We start from the raw sequence: 17,908 nt of genomic DNA on the forward strand, positions 1-17,908 counted from the left end.
ATCAAGGGAATATCGTACACTCCCCTCCCGTCCTCAGTCTTGACGTCCGGTGCGTGTTACGCTCACTCCCAGTCACGCTGCTCGGCCGCATTTTAGGGCTCGGTGGCCGCTAGCGACCCCCCTAGTGGACGGCGCGGGTCTACCCGGGCGCCTGAAAGCGACCCAGGGGCTGCTTCGTGGGACTGGCAGCCGGTGGGAGGGAGAGAAGGTGCCGCAGGAGACGGTGCCGGCCCTGAACCCTCTCACCAAGGCAGGCGGCCCCATTCCGGGCCGAGCCGAGTCTTGCCGGCCCCATCGCGTCCTGCCTCGGTCCTCCCCGCGCCCCCCGCGCGCTGCCCCTGCGCCTCGCTACGCCGCCACCTGGAGCGCCCGAGCCGCCCGCTGAGGCCCCCGGGGCGACGCCCGAACCGGAGCCCCGCCACTGCAGGGGCCGCACGCGCCTCACGCGCGCCGGAAGCGCGTCAGCTCAGTTTCCAGTCTGCAGAGCTGGGGGGCGGTGTCAATTGGGGATACGCGGTCCAGTCAGAAAGCAACACGAGGGGTTTCGGAGGCGCAAGCGCGGCTCCGCCCCTCAGCTGGGGACTCCGCCCCATTGCCACGTTCGACGAAGGATCGCGCGGGGTGCGCGCATGTCTCGGCCAATCAGGAGTCGCAGAGCCCAGGCCCCCGAAGGTAGCAGCCATTCCAGACCCGCTGAAGGTGTAGGAGAAAGCCACCAGTCACAAGGCCAGGGAGAGAAAGTTCTCCGTCAGGAACCAATGAGAGGCCGGGAAAGAGTGCGAGCGCGAGCTCCTTGGCCAATCCTGGGCGAGGGCGAGGGAGGTGCCCGTAGCGATTCCGAATCCGGGGCCGTGGCCAGTGTGGACGCCCAATGCGAGAGCGGCGGAGGCGGGCCCCGCAGCCCACCGGCCAATCGGAGGTGGGCGCGGGCGGGCGCGCGCTCTGCGGCCTGAGTTATAAGGGCGGGGCGGGCAGTGCGCGCTCTTGTGGCCTGCTGTCCTGGCGGCGCCAACAGGAGCGCGGAGATCGTTTCGACATGCTACGCCGTGCTCTGCTCTGCCTGGCCCTGGCCGCGCTAGTCCGCGCGGGCGCCGGCGCCCCCGACGAGGAGGACCACGTCCTGGTGCTCCATAAGGGCAACTTCGACGAGGCGCTGGCGGCCCACAAGTACCTGCTGGTGGAGTTCTGTGAGTGCCGCCCGCTTGTCCGTCCGTCCGGGCCGGGCCTCGCCGTCACCGCGGCGTGGGGACGGAGTGGGGACAGAGGAGGGGCCAGGGGTGCAGGAGCACCGGGGGGACAGAGGGACGGAGGGGGGCTGAAGGGTGGGGGGGGCGCAGGGGTCCTGGGCGCCCCTCCTCACCCTCCCTCCCCCGGCCCCGCCAGAGGTGGGTTGGGGGTCTAAAGGGCTGTCAGCTTTCCGGCCACCCCATGGATGCGCTGACTCCTAGCCCCTGGAGAGGCACATCCTTAAGCGGAAACAGCCCACAGACCTGTCAGCGTCCGTGCGCTGCCCGTGTCTTGGGGGCATCCCTCCTGCCCAGCTGGACCCTGAGGGTGACCAAGAGCAGACAGCTTGAATGTGCTTTTATGCCTGAGGTCCACATGGCAGGATGTCTTGGATAGCCTAAGTAAAACAGGGTCGACTGTGTAAGCTGCTACAACTACGAAGGACCACGCAGGGTCCAGTCCCCTAATTGCTTGCCTGGACCAGTTCCCAGAAAACACTGCCCCTGCCCACACCACCTTCCACCAGGAACAGCTGTCTTCTGATTAACAGTGTTGCCAACCAGAATCCAAAACCTTTGTGTCCATAAGTGTTTGAGCCCTGACTGTTTCAGGGGGAAATCTTAGGCCTAAGACAGCTGCTAACCTGAGTTCAGAGAGAGTCTAAACAACTCGTGTTAGATGTGAGTCTTGTACTCATGATTAGTCTCACCGAGTACACGGCTGCCGTGGCTTTAGCTGCCTAACTTCTTTGGTTCCTAAAGGGAAATTCCGGGGACTCAACTGCCCTGATCGCCTGCAGGTAGTAGGAAGTTGCTAATCATTGAAGACAAAGCAGAGTGGGGCTGGTGGTTTGTCATTCACGGCCTCTATCGGATATTGCCCAAGAGAACCAAGCTATCAGCTCAACCTGTGGGTTCAGAGGGGTTATCTTGGTTCAAAGATAAGGATTTTATGGAGGGAAGTAGCAAAGGAGAAGGGAGGGGAGGCAGTGGAGTGGGTTGGTGCTGCCTTCTAGGTCTTGCTTTCTCTCCCAGATGCCCCATGGTGTGGCCACTGCAAGGCTCTGGCCCCGGAGTATGCCAAAGCAGCTGGGAAGCTGAAGGCAGAAGGTTCTGAGATCAGACTGGCCAAGGTGGATGCTACTGAAGAGTCTGACTTGGCCCAGCAGTATGGCGTCCGTGGCTACCCTACCATCAAGTTCTTCAAGAACGGAGACACGGCGTCCCCCAAAGAGTACACAGGTGTGACCGCGGCACGTCCTTTCATTGCCTGCAGTTCTTGAAGATAAGAGGCGTGGAGGAGAACCCATTCTTGAAGCCATTCTAGGTCTAGTTCAGACTCTGAGGGTTGTGTGAGGAACATTCTCTCATTCCTGAACCTCTCAAGTGGAGAGGGTCATCCCAGGGGGGTGGCTAGTAGGCTGAGGCTTGTCCTAAGGTGACCAGCAAGTGGGGGGAGGCTGAGCAAATGGAGCAACACGTCCGCCTTTGCTGGCTCTCTGGTGCGCCTGCCACCAAGGCGGGAGCAAGGGCCTTTCACAGAAGAGGGGCAAGCGGAGATCCGTGGGCACCGGTCTGGGGCTCGTGCCGGTCGTGGCAGAGCTTGAATCCGTGCCCGGCTTCGTCTGCGGCACAGGCCCTCAGTCGCTGCTCGGCCGCCTCCCCTGTGTAGCCTGGTCGGTACCAGTGACAGTGGAGAATCTTTGTCTGTAAAACAGGTTCTGTGGCTTATCTGCTAGAATCCTTTAGAGCAGCACATCTTGTTAGTTCTGATGTCAGCAGCTCTGGTCTTCTCAGTAGGCTGCTGTTTCATTGCTCCCACTTTTACTTATGTTCACTTTTGGAATGGAAGTGCCTTATGCAGAGTTACCATGATCCCGTCACTAACACTAAGGCTTTGTAGATGAGACAACTCTTCCTGACTCCACCTGTAACTGATAGCACAGCTTTCACTTATTCTCTGCAGAATGCTTTTTTTTTTTAAGCTATTTTTTAAAGATTTATCTTAAGTGTTTTGTTTCTTTTTTTAAAATACTTATCTATTTGTGGCTGTGTTGGGTCTTCGTTGCTGTGCGCGGGCTTTCTCTAGTTGCAGCAAGCGGGGGCTACTCTTCGTTGCGGTGCACAGGCTTCTCATTGTGATGGCTTCTCTTGTTGCGGAGCACGGGCTCTAGGCACGCAGGCTTTAGTAGTTGTGGCTTGTGGGCTTAGTGGCTCCACGGCATGTGGGATCTTCCCAGACCAGGGATCAAACCCGTGTCCCCTGCATCGGCAGGCAGATTCTTAACCACTGTGCCACCAGGGAAGTCCTAAAGCTATTTTTTTTTTTTTTTTTTTTTTTTGCGGTACGCGGACCTCTCACTGTTGTGGCCTCTCCCGTTACGGAGCACAGGCTCCGGACGCGCAGGCTCAGCGGCCATGGCTCACGGGCCCAGGCGCTCCGCGGCATGTGGGATCTTCCCGGATCGGGGCATGAACCCGCGTCCCCTGCATCGGCAGGCGGACCCTCAACCACTGTGCCACCAGGGAAGCCCCCTAAAGCTATTTTTTAAAAAATATTTTATTTATCTATTTTGGCTGTGCCGGGTCTTAGTTGCGGCATGCGGGAACCAGTTCCCTGACCCGGGATCGAACTCGGGCCCCCTGCGTTGGGAGCGTGGAGTCTCACCCATTGGACCACCAGGGAAGTCCCTAAGGCAGAGTTCTTTTAAACATGAGATTTGGCAGCCCTTTCCAGGTTGGACCAGGTAGTTGCACCCTATGAGGGGAAAAAGGGTAACTAGCCTCAGTCTCAGGAGGAGCAGTTTTCTTCCTTTTCGTTTTATCTGCTTGGGTGGTGTGCATGGGCTGATCTCTTCCTCCTGTCCGTCCAGGAGGCATGTGGGGCGAGGACACCTGACCAACCTTGGCGCACGAGGTGGTAGAGCCCAGCCCGCTTTCGCAGGGGAAAGCTGGCCTTGAGGCTGACTTGCTAACCAGCCCTTTCTTCCAATCCTACCACATCTTCATTAAGATGAAGCCTAGTGTGAGACCACTGGGGGGAAAGTGCACATGTGTTTAATGAATTTAAATGTCAAGGAAAATTTACAAGATGCAAAGGTATTAGTGGAAAAAAATGACTTGTAATCTATTATCCAGAGGTAACCACTGCCTTTTCCTCCTTTAAACACAACCACAGTCTCCCATATACTCAGAAAATCCTTTTTAGCCCTGGAATTTGGGCAGGTATGTAGACAAGATGCCTTTTCTGTGGCAAGAGGATGTTTTGCTCTGGTTTTGGCAGAGAGGTCGGATAAGGATGGGCGGGGAGGGTGGGCGCACCCCTGGTTTCAAGTGGACCCTGCATGTGTTTGGGTGCAGCTGGCAGAGAAGCCGACGATATCGTGAACTGGCTGAAGAAGCGCACAGGTCCTGCTGCCAGCACGCTGTCTGACGGGGCTGCCGCGGAGGCCTTGGTGGAGTCCAGCGAGGTGGCAGTCATCGGCTTCTTTAAGGTAGAGGCTTTGGAACTTCATCCCGGGTCTTCCTTCCTCCTGCTGTGGCCTGGGCACCACAGTCTGCCCTGTTGCTGACCAGGGCAGGGGTTCTCAGTGTTGTGGTGGCAGCCACCTCTGTTTCTCCTCTCCAGGACTTGGAGTCGGAGTCTGCCAAGCAGTTCTTACTGGCAGCAGAAGCCACCGATGACATCCCCTTCGGGATCACATCCAACAGTGACATGTTCTCCAAATACCAGCTGGACAAGGACGGGGTTGTCCTCTTTAAGAAGGTGAGTGGCCCTCGGGCAGCGTCCCCCTCCCGCCCCCCCCCCCCGTGGGTAGTTGCGGTGCTGTGCTGCAGGGCTGGTGTTGCCTTCGAGGACCTTGCCCGGGCGGCGCTGGCTGCTGGACTGAGGCCCACCTGTTATCAGGGCCCATTTTGCAACGTCAGGTTGTAGGAGCCTCTTAAACAGTGGCCTTCAGCCCTTCAGCTGTGGGCCCTTTGTTCCAGCTTCTGTGGTCGCCCCGGTGCAGTGTTCTATGGAAGCCAGGCGGCTTCGGAGTGTTAGCTTGTTAAAGGAAAACTGTGGTGATACCTGTACCAAAGTTTGGCATTTTAACCACTTTTAAGTATAGGATTCAGCGGCATTAATTACATTTGCGATGTTGTGCAGCTGTCACTCCTGTTTGTTTCCACTCTGGAGTATTAGTGGCATGTGTTCCCACCCTGTTGGTAGAGCCTGGCCCCAGGGCTCCCTCGGGCTCCTCCAGGCTTTCCCAGCCCCATGTCTGTTATTCCTTCCGTGTGTCTTTTAACCGCTCTGCGCTCTTGCTAGGACACAGCTGAGATGGGTGTGTGCAGGCATTACCCGAGTGGGCGATGGGGGTCTCTCTTTTATCTTAGCCAGCAGACAGTGGCTGAGCACCCATGCTCTTGGGACACAGCTGTCCCTGGACTGGGTGCTGAGTGGAGGAGGGAAGGCTGTGGGGGTGGGGCTGGGCCTTTGACTCCTGTCCTGTTTTGTCCCCAGGGTTAGAAGGTGGTTAGAAGTAGTGTTACAGCAAAGTTGTAAATCGAGTGGTCAGAAAGGACGCAGTGTTTGGGGGGCTGACCTCCCACTGTGTGTGCACTTCCGGTGGGGCACCGCTGAGCCTCCGGCGCCTGGGGGTGGGGAGCATGGGGCGGGGCCTCCCAGCTGCACAGGGTTCTGGGGCAGCTTGCTTTCAGCTCTGTCTGAAGCCCCTTTTTCGAAAGAACTCAAGGCATTATATATGCTCTCTTTTCTTAGTAGACATCCTCATGATGTCCCCTAAAGGGAATAGAATTGCTAAATTAGTCGATTGTCTTCCCAAAAGTGCCCAGGAAACTGTAATTAACAGCTGATTAGGAAAAAACCCTGCCGAGTTGGATGGAATTGAGTGGAACGAAGGTCCTGGGCTCACCCTGCAGTTCTGGGTGAGGGACTGGGAGACTCAGGCCTGTAGAGCTTGCAAATCCCCTCTCATCAGCTTGGTCCACACAGTTCTTTTCCATTATCCTTGAGATCTGGAGTGGCATTTGCCACACTGGATCGATGGTTTTGGTGATCACATGTCCTTGAAGGTTAGCACGATTGTTCCTTGTTCGGCAAACACTGTAGTCACGGTAGCTCATCTGTTCTTGGCCTCAAGTCTTTGGTGTTCACGCAGGCTGGGCACAGCCGACCCCCTCAGGTCTAGTGCCAGTGGGCGGGCATACCCTCTTGCACTCGTTTGCTTCCGGTGACTGTGCTGGAACGGCATGGCTTCCTTGGGCAGCTGTGAGGAAGAGCCTGGCAGAGCCCACAGGCTTTGTATTGGGGGGTCAGACAGCTCCACAGATGAGAGGAAGAAGATGCAGATTCCTGCCCGGCCTGTGGTCCCCATTCTCTGCCGTTACTAGTTCCCCTTCCTTCAGGCTGTTCGCCTAGTTCCTCAGAGTTAGCTGGGTCTTCCAGTGGGCAGCCTCGAGAGCGGGATGGGGCTCCCAGGAACGTCCAACTGCCACTTGAGAGAGAGGGTGGCGAGGGTGGGGCTCCAGCAGAACTTGAGCCCGAGATTCCCAGCTTGGGTCCCAGGTCAGCTGGGTTCCAGGTCGTTGGAACTTGGACCACTGGTTTGAGAGCTGACCATCCTGTGTCTTTGTTTGGTGTTTACTTTGTTTTTCTTTTTCATCTTTGAAGCTGGGGGCTTAAGCGTGGCTGTGGGGCCTGTTCGTGGCATTCGCATTGTGGTCTGGAGGGGTGGCCTTTGCCCAGGACCCCAGGCCTCCTGCAGCTGGCTGTTTGGTTTTTACCAAAGCAGACACCGAACATAGTGTGACACGGCAACATTACCTCGCAGACTGCGTCCCAACAGAGGCACGGCAGTTTTGCAGGAGAGGAGATGACGGCCTATTTGCCTCTATTGGGGGCTCCATTTTATGCCTGATGGTGCCCAGCCATGGCCAGGCCAGCCTCTCGCCTCCATTTCCTTCCTATTTCTCTGCACCTTCCCTTTGCGGGTGTGGGGAAGGCAGAGCAGGCTTCAGCTCCCTGCTCCTGGCCCTCCGTGTGGTCCTACTTAGCAGCACGTGTTGTGATCAAGCCACGTGTCAGGCCCTGCATAAGTGCAGTGGGAGTGGGAAGTGGCCACCTGCTTTTCTGGAAGTTACTTTAGGAAAACACAGAGGGAAATGACCCGGAAAGGAAGGTGAGTGGTTTTTCTCTCCAAGTCCCATTTGAGTTCACAGGGGTGATGGGAGGCTCACTGACCTGCTGGACAGGCCAAGGCACAGCTCAGCCTTCCTCACGAGGAGCTGTGTCTGCCATCCCCATCCAGAGCAGGGCCGCATCTCGCGGCTCTGCAGCGGCAGCCGTCGCCCTTCGTGGCCTCAGGACTTTGAAACTCTTAACAGGTTACTGGAGTTCCCAGAGCTTTTGTGTGTGTGTATTACACCTATCCATTTTTATTGTTAGAAGTGTTAGAAGTTAGAACTGAGAAATTGGAAAAAAAAACAAATAACTTGTTCATTCTGAAGTAACAGTAATAAATGTTAACATGTTATCAAAAATGACATTTTGAAAAAAAAAAAATGACATTTGGGGGGAATTCCCTGGCGGTCTAGTGGTTAGGAATCCGCACTTTCACTGCAGAGGGCCTGGGTTCAATCTCTGGTTGGGGAACTAAGATCCCACAAGCTAGATGGTGCAGCCAAGAAAAAGATATTTTTGTGAAAATTAATTTTTCCCCAACAACAACATCTTAGGAGTAAGAGTGGTATTTTAGATTTCTGCTGGTCTCTAATGTCTGCCCAAACAGAAGACAGCTGGGTTCTCCTGTTTGCCTTTAGTCTGACGTAATGTCACACCGTACTGCACACTCCGGGGGGAAAGGGTGACAAGGCACCTGCCGTCTGAGCATGATTGTGAAAATCACTCTGATCTTGCATCCACCCTGGGAGGGCCTTGGACCCACAGGGGTGAGGCCCGCACTGGGAGAGCTGCAGTTTTAGGGACTTGGCAATGAGGCAGTCCTCTGGCACCCAGGACGTGGGGTTCTCGTGGCTTGTCAGGAACATGTCGGGGCAGGGTCTGGGTCAGCTGCTGCCATCCTGGCACGTGGGAGGCTGCCTGCCAGTGTTCGTGGGGAGCCTGCGTGCGCTCCTAGTGACCTCACTGTTGCCTGGTTGCCCAGAGGTTATGTCCCTGCAGCCGTCACCTGGTTTGGATGGAGGCACGTGGGTCCTGCCCCCAACTGTGCTCAAAACCCAGAGAGGAAAAAATGCTGCAGACTGCGTTCCTGGCCGAGTCGGGCCAGCCGGGGCAATAGGGGGCTTTGTGGAGAGCCTCGGCATCCACACCTTTCTCTCTCCACAGTTTGATGAAGGCCGGAACAACTTTGAGGGGGAGGTCACCAAGGAGAAACTTCTGGACTTCATCAAGCACAACCAGTTACCCCTGGTCATCGAGTTCACTGAGCAGGTGTGGCTCTGTGCTGCTGGTCCTGCCCCTGGTGGGGGGAGGTTTCGGGGGGTCATGATGTTCGGTCGTGGGAACCCCCACTTGCAGAGCCCCTGCTGTTGTCCAGGCTTGTGGTGGCATTGGGGCCATTGAGAGAATAGCCTGTGTCAACAGTTTGGTTTGTGACTCAGACCAAGTAACTTGCGTTTCTAACACAGACAGCCCCGAAGATCTTCGGAGGGGAAATTAAGACACACATCCTGCTGTTCCTGCCGAAGAGCGTGTCCGACTACGAGGGAAAGCTGAGCAACTTCAAAAAAGCTGCCGAGAGCTTCAAGGGCAAGGTGAGCACTCCCGGTGGCCTGCGGGCGGCTCGGCCCCAGGTTGAAGGCTGGTCCAGAGTGTTCTTCCTGCCTCAGGACAGCCTGTTTAGTCTCGGGGTCCCAGCTGTTGGGAGTGGGCAGCAAGGAGGCAGAGGGAGCCCTTGTCCTACAGTGCCGTCAACGTGCCTTTTCTCCCCCAAGATCCTGTTTATCTTCATCGACAGCGACCATGCTGACAACCAGCGCATCCTGGAGTTCTTCGGCCTGAAGAAGGAGGAGTGCCCGGCCGTGCGCCTCATCACGCTGGAGGAGGAGATGACCAAGTACAAGCCAGAGTCGGACGAGCTGACGGCAGAGAAGATCACCGAGTTCTGCCACCGCTTCTTGGAGGGCAAGATCAAGGTATAGGCCGTGTCTGGGGGTGGGCTGGGGGTACTGCTGAGGATCCTGGGGGCGCACCTCCTCCTGAGGCTCTGGAAGCAGCTAGGCAGCGGAGGGGTCCCTGGGTGACCGCGCATGCCTGACCCTGCTCTACCTGCCCTCTAGCCCCACCTGATGAGCCAGGAGCTGCCTGATGACTGGGACAAGCAGCCTGTCAAAGTGCTCGTCGGGAAGAACTTCGAAGAGGTCGCTTTTGATGAGAAAAAGAACGTCTTTGTGGAGTTCTGTAAGTGAGGCCCTCCAGCTCCTCAGGGCTCGGTGGGGCAGGGTACTTTGCGGCCGAGCAAGACTCAGAACGGCTCTCTTTCAGACGCCCCGTGGTGCGGTCACTGCAAGCAGCTGGCCCCCATCTGGGATAAGCTGGGAGAGACGTATAAGGACCACGAGAACGTCGTCATTGCCAAGATGGACTCCACAGCCAATGAGGTGGAGGCAGTGAAAGTGCACAGCTTCCCCACGCTCAAGTTCTTCCCCGCCAGCGCCGACAGGATGGTGCGCCCGCCATCGAGGGCTGGGTGGGAAGGGTGTGCAGGGGCAGTGGGGGGCTGTCAGGTAGGACCGCTTCCCGCATCTCATTCCCCTCCCCACAGGTCATCGACTACAATGGGGAGCGGACACTGGACGGTTTTAAGAAGTTCCTGGAGAGCGGCGGCCAGGACGGAGCCGGGGATGATGATGTAGGTGGTCACCGGACCCTGCCGCCCATGGGACATGCTTTCTCAGTGCTGCCGGGTAGCACTATACAGGGGTGTTGCGAGGGTTTTTAGGTGCCAGTGTTTGCTCAGGAATCTTCTCAGGCTCGTCTGGTACGTTCCCTGTCGAGCTGAGGTGCTCTGCTGGGTGTGAGCTCAGGCCTGTCCACATCAGCGAAGGTCACCTGGGGGTAGTGGAGGGGACATCAGAAGTGCCAGGCCAGGAGGGTGTGGCAGGGTGGGCGTGGTGAAGGGAATGGTCAGCTGAGGCCGCAGGGCCCGCCCGGAAGTGGAAGCGCGGGGATGTGGGACCAGGGGGCAGACCTGCTGGGGGGCGGGGGCAGGTGAGGAGCGCCAGGGCCGTTTGTGCCGCTGTGGTTCATGGGCTGCCACTGGCCTTTCAGACTCCAGGGCTACAGGGGTGGATGTTACACACCAGCAGTTCCCTGCTCGGTCTTCACGCTGGGGCAGCCCCTGCGCTCACCTGCTGGATGGCGTGGGCTGGGCTGCCACAGCACCAGCTCTGCTTCCCCCCTGTCTTGTGGGCAGAAGTCCCCGTGCCTCGCTCTCCTCGGGAAGCGCACCCCACATATACGCACATCTGCTCACAGAGACCAAAGTTGGCTGCTTGTGCCCGAGTGGCCAGCTGGTCCCTGGCGTACTTGGCATGGGTGTGGGGGCCTCAGCATGCCAGCTTGGCCTGGACCTCTCATTTCCCTTCCTTTTCATCCTCCGTCCCAGGATCTAGAAGACCTCGAAGAAGCAGAAGAGCCTGATCTGGAGGAAGACGATGATCAAAAAGCTGTGAAAGATGAACTGTAACACAGAAAACCAGACCTGGGCACCCAAACCCGGCACCTCCCAGTGGGCTGCACACCCAGCAGCACAGCCTCCGGACGCCCACAGACCCTCCCGGAGAGGGAGCGTCGATCGGAAATGCAGGGAACTTTTTTGAAGCCACACTTCACTCTAACACACGTGTAAATCTAAACCCGTCTTCCTTTGCTTTTCAACTTTTGGAAAGGGGTTTATTTCCAGGCCAGCCCAGCCCATCTTGGTGGGCCTTTTTTTTAAATTGTGATGTACTTTTTTGTACATGGTTCTGTCCAGAGTGCCCGCTAAAATGTTTTGGAATCTCATGCTGGCAATGTCTCATTCCTGTTAAGTTTATACTATCACTTTAAAAAAAAATTCCATCTGTGGGATTTTTAGATGTTTTTGGAAGTCAGGGCGTCTGTTCCACCTTGGCCAGGCCTCCCTGGGACTCCTGTCCCCCGTGTGGGGCAGGACCAGGCCGGTCTGGACAGGTCCCTCACCTCATGCGGTGTTGCCATGGTGGAGCGTGGCTCCTGCATCGTTTGGTTAAATGGTGACTTCAGGTTTCTGTCACAGGGGGCCCCCCCATGACTGGAGGGTGCAGCTGCAGCCCCCTCCTTCCCCAGGCCAGGGTCCTTGTTGCTCTGTGACATCCAGGGTGGCCTGAGGCCTGCACCAGGCAGAACCAGGACCCTCCGTTTCCAGGCTGGGAGACGGCCAAGGATGCTTGCTTGAGCCGAATCACATGTTGACAGTTCTTCAGGCATTTCTACCACAATATTGGAATTGGACACATTGGCCAAATAAAGTTGAAATTTTCTGCCTGTTGTTGCCTCTGCCTTACAATCTCCAGGCACGGGGAGTGGGGCTGGAATTCCAGGTTTCTCAGGAGAGGAGGTGGGCTTGGTGGGGGCCACTCTTGTTGAGACATCTCTTTCTTGGAACGCAGCAGAGATGCAGAAGCGTGCACAAATCCTGTGGGCACAGTGTGCGGAGCTGTCACCATCATGACGGGGTGAGGGCTGCCTCTTGGCCCTGTTCCTGTGCCGTCAGGCTGGCTTACCCGTGACGCAGTTCGGCAACTTTACCCGCCGTGGGCATCCAGTGGTCACAACATGGATTCTCCCCACGTGCCATGTCAGGACGTGATGGTCAGGGACGCGTGGCTCTAACCTTAACCCTCAGGTGGGGAGCGGCCCCTCCCCACCGCTGTCTGGAACCACTGCAGCTTCTGATGAGAAATCAGGGGCATTCAGACTTCAAGAATGCTGTGCTCATCACCAAACCTTCATGTAGAAAAGAATCTGGAGTTAAGGTTGCAAATCTCTATTTTTAAGATGTAATTTGACTTCTAGAACCTCTGCTTACTCATAGTTTACATAGGGAAGAGTATCTCGATTGATTTTTTTTCCCCACAAACTCAAAAGCTGCCAGCCTGGCTGCAGTGTTGGGCTGATGGCACCTGAGCGTGGATTGGTGACACCTCTTGGGCCTTGGGGAGAGCTCTGAGTGGGAGACCCACAGGGGGCCAGCCGGGCTCAGATGGGTGTCTGTCCCCCGGCCAGAACAGCCCTGCCCAGCCCGGGGCTTCCCGTCTGTTGCTCTGTGCACACATCTGTAGCCACAGGTAGGACAGCAGGGCTGTTGATGACGTTATTGGAGGGAACAGGTGGAGATCCAGTCCACTTAGGGAGGTCAAGGACAGACTAAATGTGGCTAGGTCTCCGAGGAGCCCGGCCTGTCGCTCCACGTGCTCCAGCGGTCCCTCCAACTTGCTGCCTGGCGTAGGAAGTGTGCATGCATTTCCTGATTCCCAGCCCCCAGTTCTGATGCTGCTGGGACCTTGGAGGTGGCAGAGGCAGTTCCAGCAGACGTGACCATGAGACTTGCTGTGAATGTGGTTCCCTTTGTGGTCTCGGCCCAGGGGGAGGTGGGTGTGTCATCTCCCCCATGACCGCAGCTACGCTCCAGCCAGAGGCCCAGGTGTCTGCTCTTGCCCTCACAAACCCCAGGACTGCTCCTGCCTCTCACCTGGGCGTGTGGTACACAGCTGGTGTCCAGGGAGAACCTGGTGTTAGCACCCTCGGCAGCACCAACCAAGCCCCGGCTTGTCCACACGCTCTGGCATCCAGGTACCGCTCCCCAGCTCAGCCCATGGCCGGACTCCCTTCCCTGGTTCTCAGGTGGTCTGTGCCAGGGCTGCTCCAGGGTCTGTGTGTGTTGTGCCTCGGCTGTGCTGACACAATGAGATGTGTATCCGTGAAAGAGTGAGCTCGGGCACTTGGAGCTTCTGTGGGAGATCGCTGGGGAGATGTTAGCTCTGCCCTCCTAAACGTGAGCGGGTTCCCCAGGGTTATGCGTGTGGTTTCCAGAGGAGGGAACCCAGGGTGGGCTGAGAGCAGGGCTGTCAGGAGTCACAGCTGCAAGGGGTGGGCTATGCCCCATGACAGGCGTGGGTGACCCTGCAGACCAGCTGTGTGGAGCCTGGCCCTCCGCATAGAAAGCTTGGGACCAGGTGTCGCTGCCCAGAACAGGGCCGTCATGTGCTCCTGGGAGGGGGAGTGAGTCACCGATACCTTTCCCCTTTTGCCCAGGCAGCTGATTAGCACATTCCTGGGTCTGGGTTTGCTGGGACATGGTGGTTGGAGTCCCAAACCCGGCAACGCTGGTGGATTAGCGAAGTAACTGCAGGCATAGGGTAGGCAGTCAAGGCTTAACAGCCTGGGGTGTCCCAATCTCTCTCTTCCTCTGTCCAGCTGGTAGGAAGCTATTGGCCTGGAACTAAAAAGCAACTGCTGGGCCTGTGTACCGGACCCTCGAGGTCTGGCTTCTGCACCTGCCAGGAGGCAGCTGAGTGGGCCCTGCACAGACTCCCCTCCAGGCCCCTGGCTTGTTTTCTGCTAGATGCAAAGCTTTGCTAGTTGAGTTTCCTTGGACTTTTCAAAGTAAGAGTTTTGCCCTGAATGTTTCACTTGCTTTAGTTCTCCAGAAGGCAGAACCTGAAAGTTGTGCAAACCAGGTCACTTGAGAAGTTCACACGGGCAGAGGCTCAGGGGCAAAGCTGTGTAAATACAGGTTTGGTGCTGGTGTGGTTGTGTGAAGAGCAGGTTAGACTGCTCATGGCTGGCTTCTGCCGAAAGGCTTCTGAGTGAGTTGCTGTAGGCCATGTCCATGGCTTTGAGGACGTGCTGCCCATGTCCTGAACAGAATGACTTTCAGGCATCTGTCCCTTCTTGGATCCAGACATCCAAACAGAAACCCCAAAGCCGAGATCCTGAGCTCTCTCAGCTTGCCTCTAGCAGGGTAGAGCGGGAGGGTCGCTCTTGGGGTCGCCAAGAGACCCACCCTGATGGTTTGCCCTGCCTGGCCTAAGGCCTGTCACTGGTGGGAAAAAACATGCTGTTGGTGGCAGCTTCATCGGAGTTCTTTCATTTGATCCTCTGAGCAGGGCAGGCAGACAGAACTTTCCACAACATCAGAAAAGGCAATCTTCACATCAAAGGAAAGTTCTGTCTCTGTGTACCGCATAGGACTTTGTCTCTGGGCTTCGTGTAAACAAGCCGGAAGAAACTGTACCCAGTTCCTCCCAAGTGACCAAGAGTTAGGGCCACCCAGCATCGTACTCTGAGCCTGAAATGCAGGAACACCGGGAACCACCCCTCCCTCCGGGCCCCTGCAGGGCCTGAGTCAGGTGGAGTTTCCCATGCAACATTAGTGGCAACAAGGCAGGCAGACAAACCCTGTCAGGGCAGGGAGCCCACCGCGGGCAGTGGCCTATCCTCAGCAGCATTTGGCCCAAGGCTTTGCACCTAGGGTGCTGATGCATTTGTTGATTTGATTTTGTTGGATCAAGATCAGCCTGGTGATGCAAGGACTTCCGGTGCCCAAGTCCCTGCCCCCCCGATACAGAGCGCTGGCTATCCGTGGTTCTGTCAGCATCCAGGCCTTCAGTGACTGCCCGGAAGATCTTGCCAACGTTAGGGGCTGAACCGCACCCCACCCCAATATTCATGTTTTGAAGTGTTAACCCCCAATACCCCAGCGTGTGACCTTATTTGGAAGTGGAGTTGTTGCAGGTATGATTGCTTAAGATGAGGTCATACTAGAGTAGCGTGGGCCCTAATCCAATGGCTGATCTCCTTATTAAAAGGGGAAATTTGGACACAGACACCTACTCAGGGACAGCACCATGTGAACACGAAGGTGGAGATGGGTGATACGTCTACAGGCCAGTGAACGTCAACGACTTGCCACCAGAAGCCAGGAGATGGGCCTGGAGCAGATTCTCCCTGGGAAGGAAACAGCCCTGCCGGCAGCTTGATCTTGATCTCCAGAACTATTGTTTGAGACCCCCAGTCTGGTACTTCATTACAGCAGCCCTGGAAGAGCAATATGGCCAGCTTCAGATGCTGCGGGGACTGTGTGGACCCCACAGGCCCAGCTCTGCTCCCAGGGCGTGTCTCCTGTGCGCGTCCATCCATTGGCTCTTGTCTCGCACTGAAGCCTGAGCCCCACCTCGGACCTCGGCCGCCGCACTGAAGGCAGCCAGTGCTGGCCCAGCCTGCTGGGATATCTCACAATTCCGCTGGTTGTACTCCTACAGGTAAGTATGCTCTAGGTCAGGTGCAGAGGGCACACACCGCCCAGGATGTGACAGCTATGGCGTCACGGTCCTTGGGTAGCAGACTAGATACCATGTTGAGTGTGAGCACCTGTGTTCTTGGCAGGAAGCAGCAGGAGCCTGGAACCAGGAGGAATATAGGGGAATGGGAAGGAGGGGAATGAGGACCTGGGGGTGGAGGCGGCTGGGGGGGGGGGGTCCCAAAGTAAGGTCGGATGGGTTGAGTGGGAGCTGAGGCATTTAGATTCTAATCTGGGAGATTTCCAAGCAGGGCAGTGCCACTGAAGCCCACGTTTTGGGAAAACTGCCCTGAGAGTGATACGAGCCATGATGGAAGGTGATAAGTGACAGGGGGATGAGTAGGGATGGACCGCCTTCTCCACAGCAGGACCCTGTCCTGTGCTTCCTCAGGTGTGGGTGGCCCCCTTGCCTTCCCAGGAGGCAGAGGCAGCTGTGCTCACCACACATCATGCCCTTCTCCCCAAGTTCCCGGGACTGTAGGAGACCTTGACCTTGGTACCTGTTTGCCTTCCTTATGGGCCCTGCCCTTCTAGCGCCTCTCCTGCCCTCTGTCAGGCACCTTCGAGGTCCAGCTGAGGGGCAGGGAGCGTGGCCAGGAAGGATCTGACCCCTTTGGCCAGGAACAGTGACAGGTGGGTTGAAAGATGAACCACTAAACATGATCCTGAGGGCACGGCTGGAGCGGCTCAGTTTCAGCCCCTGGGGTGTAAGCATGACTGCGCAGCTTTATATAGCTCTGCGGGCCCTATATAAGCAGGAGGTGCCCTGGCCAGCGGGAGCACGGAGAGCACCGAGGTGGCTGTGCTGGAGATCATCATCGGCCGGAAGAGCCTGCACGCCACTCTGGTCTGGGCACCTTCCTCCCCCAAGCAGTAGGGTCCCCACAGGGGTGGCCCACACCATAGCTGCCAGGATGCCCAGCAGAACAGTCCGCTATGCCCGCTACAGCCCGAGGCAGCGGCGCCGGAGGCTACTGGCTGAACGCAGTGTGCGCTTCCCTAACGATGTCCTGTTCTTGGACCACATCCGCCAGGGCGACCTGGAGCAGGTGGGGCGCTTCATCCGGGCTCGGAAAGTCGCCCTGGACACCATCCACCCCTCAGGTGAGTGCCTGTGGGGCCAGTGAGGGTCTGTGGGGCGGCAGGGGAAGGCCTGAGCCTTGACCCCTCCTGTCCTGTTCAGGTCTGGCTGCCCTTCACGAAGCAGTGCTTTCTGGAAACCTGGAGTGCGTGAAGCTGCTAGTCAAATACGGGGCGGACATTCATCAGCGAGATGAGACAGGCTGGACACCCCTGCACATCGCTTGCAGCGATGGGTACCCTGACATAGCCAGGTGAGAGGGTGGCTTCCAGGATGTGGTCCCCCAAAAGGTGGCCCTGCTGATGTAGCTAAGAACCCTAAGGGCTTCTGGAATCTCATTTCTGCCCTGTTGCCCTCCCAAGAGAAAACTGCAAAAGTCAGCCGTAGTTTCCAAAGGGTCTGGTTTCTTCCTCCTCACCTCACCTGGAAGAATAAAAAACAGGTGGACCTCAGAACCCCAGCCTGCTACCCTGGGGCAGGGGTGAGCATCCTGCAGGCCACCTCCCTTCCTCAACCAGGGATGCCCTTTGCACCCAGGTACCTCATTTCCCTGGGGGCAGACAGAGAAGCAGCCAACGACGATGGTGATCTGCCCTCGGACCTCATTGACCCTGACTTCAAGGACTTGGTGGAGTTATTCAAAGGGACTAAGATGGACTGAGCCCAGCCCCGCCCTCCTAGGGCTCTAGCCTTCCCTGGAGACGTCAGGTGCCCACCTCCCCCAAGTGCCAGGAGTGCCCCACCAGCCGGGCTGGGGGCCGCCCAGGCTGGCCAGGACCCCATACTTGGGCACAACCCTCGCCCCCCGACCCCGGCCTGGCTTTTCCTCCAGGTGAATTTTTTATTGCGACACTTTCTACTTTTTCAATAAACCTGATTCCCAAGCCCGTGGTGATGGCCTGATTACTGGGGACCGGTCCGTCCCAGTCCTTCGGCTCCGGCTGCTCCTGTGGTCAGCGGACCCCGCCCTCCACTCTGGTCTAGGGGTCCGGCAGCGCCGGAGCAAGGAGCCAGAGCCCCGCGGCTCCCGACCGCCAGTCCCTGCAGTTCGTCGACCCCGCTGCCCCCCGGCCCTGTCCCAGGACCCCGACCCCGCCGGCCCGGACCCCCCAGAACCCCGCTGCCTCGAGAGCCCGTCCATCCCCCGTCCCCCGCGGCCACCAACTCCACAAACCCCACGGACACCAGACCCTCAGCCCAGGCCTCAGTCTCCGCCCCTACCCTGCACGCTGGCGGTCACGTGGCCGGCGCCC

General features: G+C 57.5%; 2 protein-coding genes across 3 annotated transcripts; both read left to right on the top strand.

Annotated features, from left to right (window-relative positions):
• The first annotated feature begins 987 nt into the window (after nt 1–987).
• P4HB (prolyl 4-hydroxylase subunit beta) lies at nt 988–11,757 on the top strand. Of its 2 annotated transcripts, none has more exons than XM_073797004.1 (11): nt 988–1,187; nt 2,262–2,468; nt 4,587–4,720; nt 4,855–4,992; nt 8,578–8,682; nt 8,880–9,005; nt 9,186–9,386; nt 9,531–9,651; nt 9,736–9,917; nt 10,016–10,231; nt 10,859–11,757. In XM_073797004.1, exons 1-10 carry the CDS (start codon nt 1,037–1,039, stop codon nt 10,190–10,192), a joined length of 1,542 nt encoding a protein of 513 aa, XP_073653105.1. In that variant the 5' UTR covers nt 988–1,036; the 3' UTR covers nt 10,193–10,231; nt 10,859–11,757. The 2 variants fall into 2 exon arrangements, with proteins under 2 accessions (XP_073653105.1, XP_004310344.3); XM_004310296.4 differs by having other exon boundaries at nt 990–1,187; nt 10,016–10,102.
• A 134-nt stretch (nt 11,758–11,891) lies between these two features.
• PPP1R27 (protein phosphatase 1 regulatory subunit 27) lies at nt 11,892–17,539 on the top strand. The gene is made up of 3 exons (XM_033847833.2): nt 11,892–16,678; nt 16,758–16,908; nt 17,193–17,539. Exons 1-3 carry the CDS (start codon nt 16,234–16,236, stop codon nt 17,314–17,316), a joined length of 720 nt encoding a protein of 239 aa, XP_033703724.1. The 5' UTR covers nt 11,892–16,233; the 3' UTR covers nt 17,317–17,539.
• The last annotated feature ends 369 nt before the right edge of the window (nt 17,540–17,908 follow it).

Source organism: Tursiops truncatus, chromosome 20 (genome assembly GCF_011762595.2).
Source record: "Tursiops truncatus isolate mTurTru1 chromosome 20, mTurTru1.mat.Y, whole genome shotgun sequence".
Lineage (NCBI taxonomy): Eukaryota > Metazoa > Chordata > Mammalia > Artiodactyla > Delphinidae > Tursiops > Tursiops truncatus.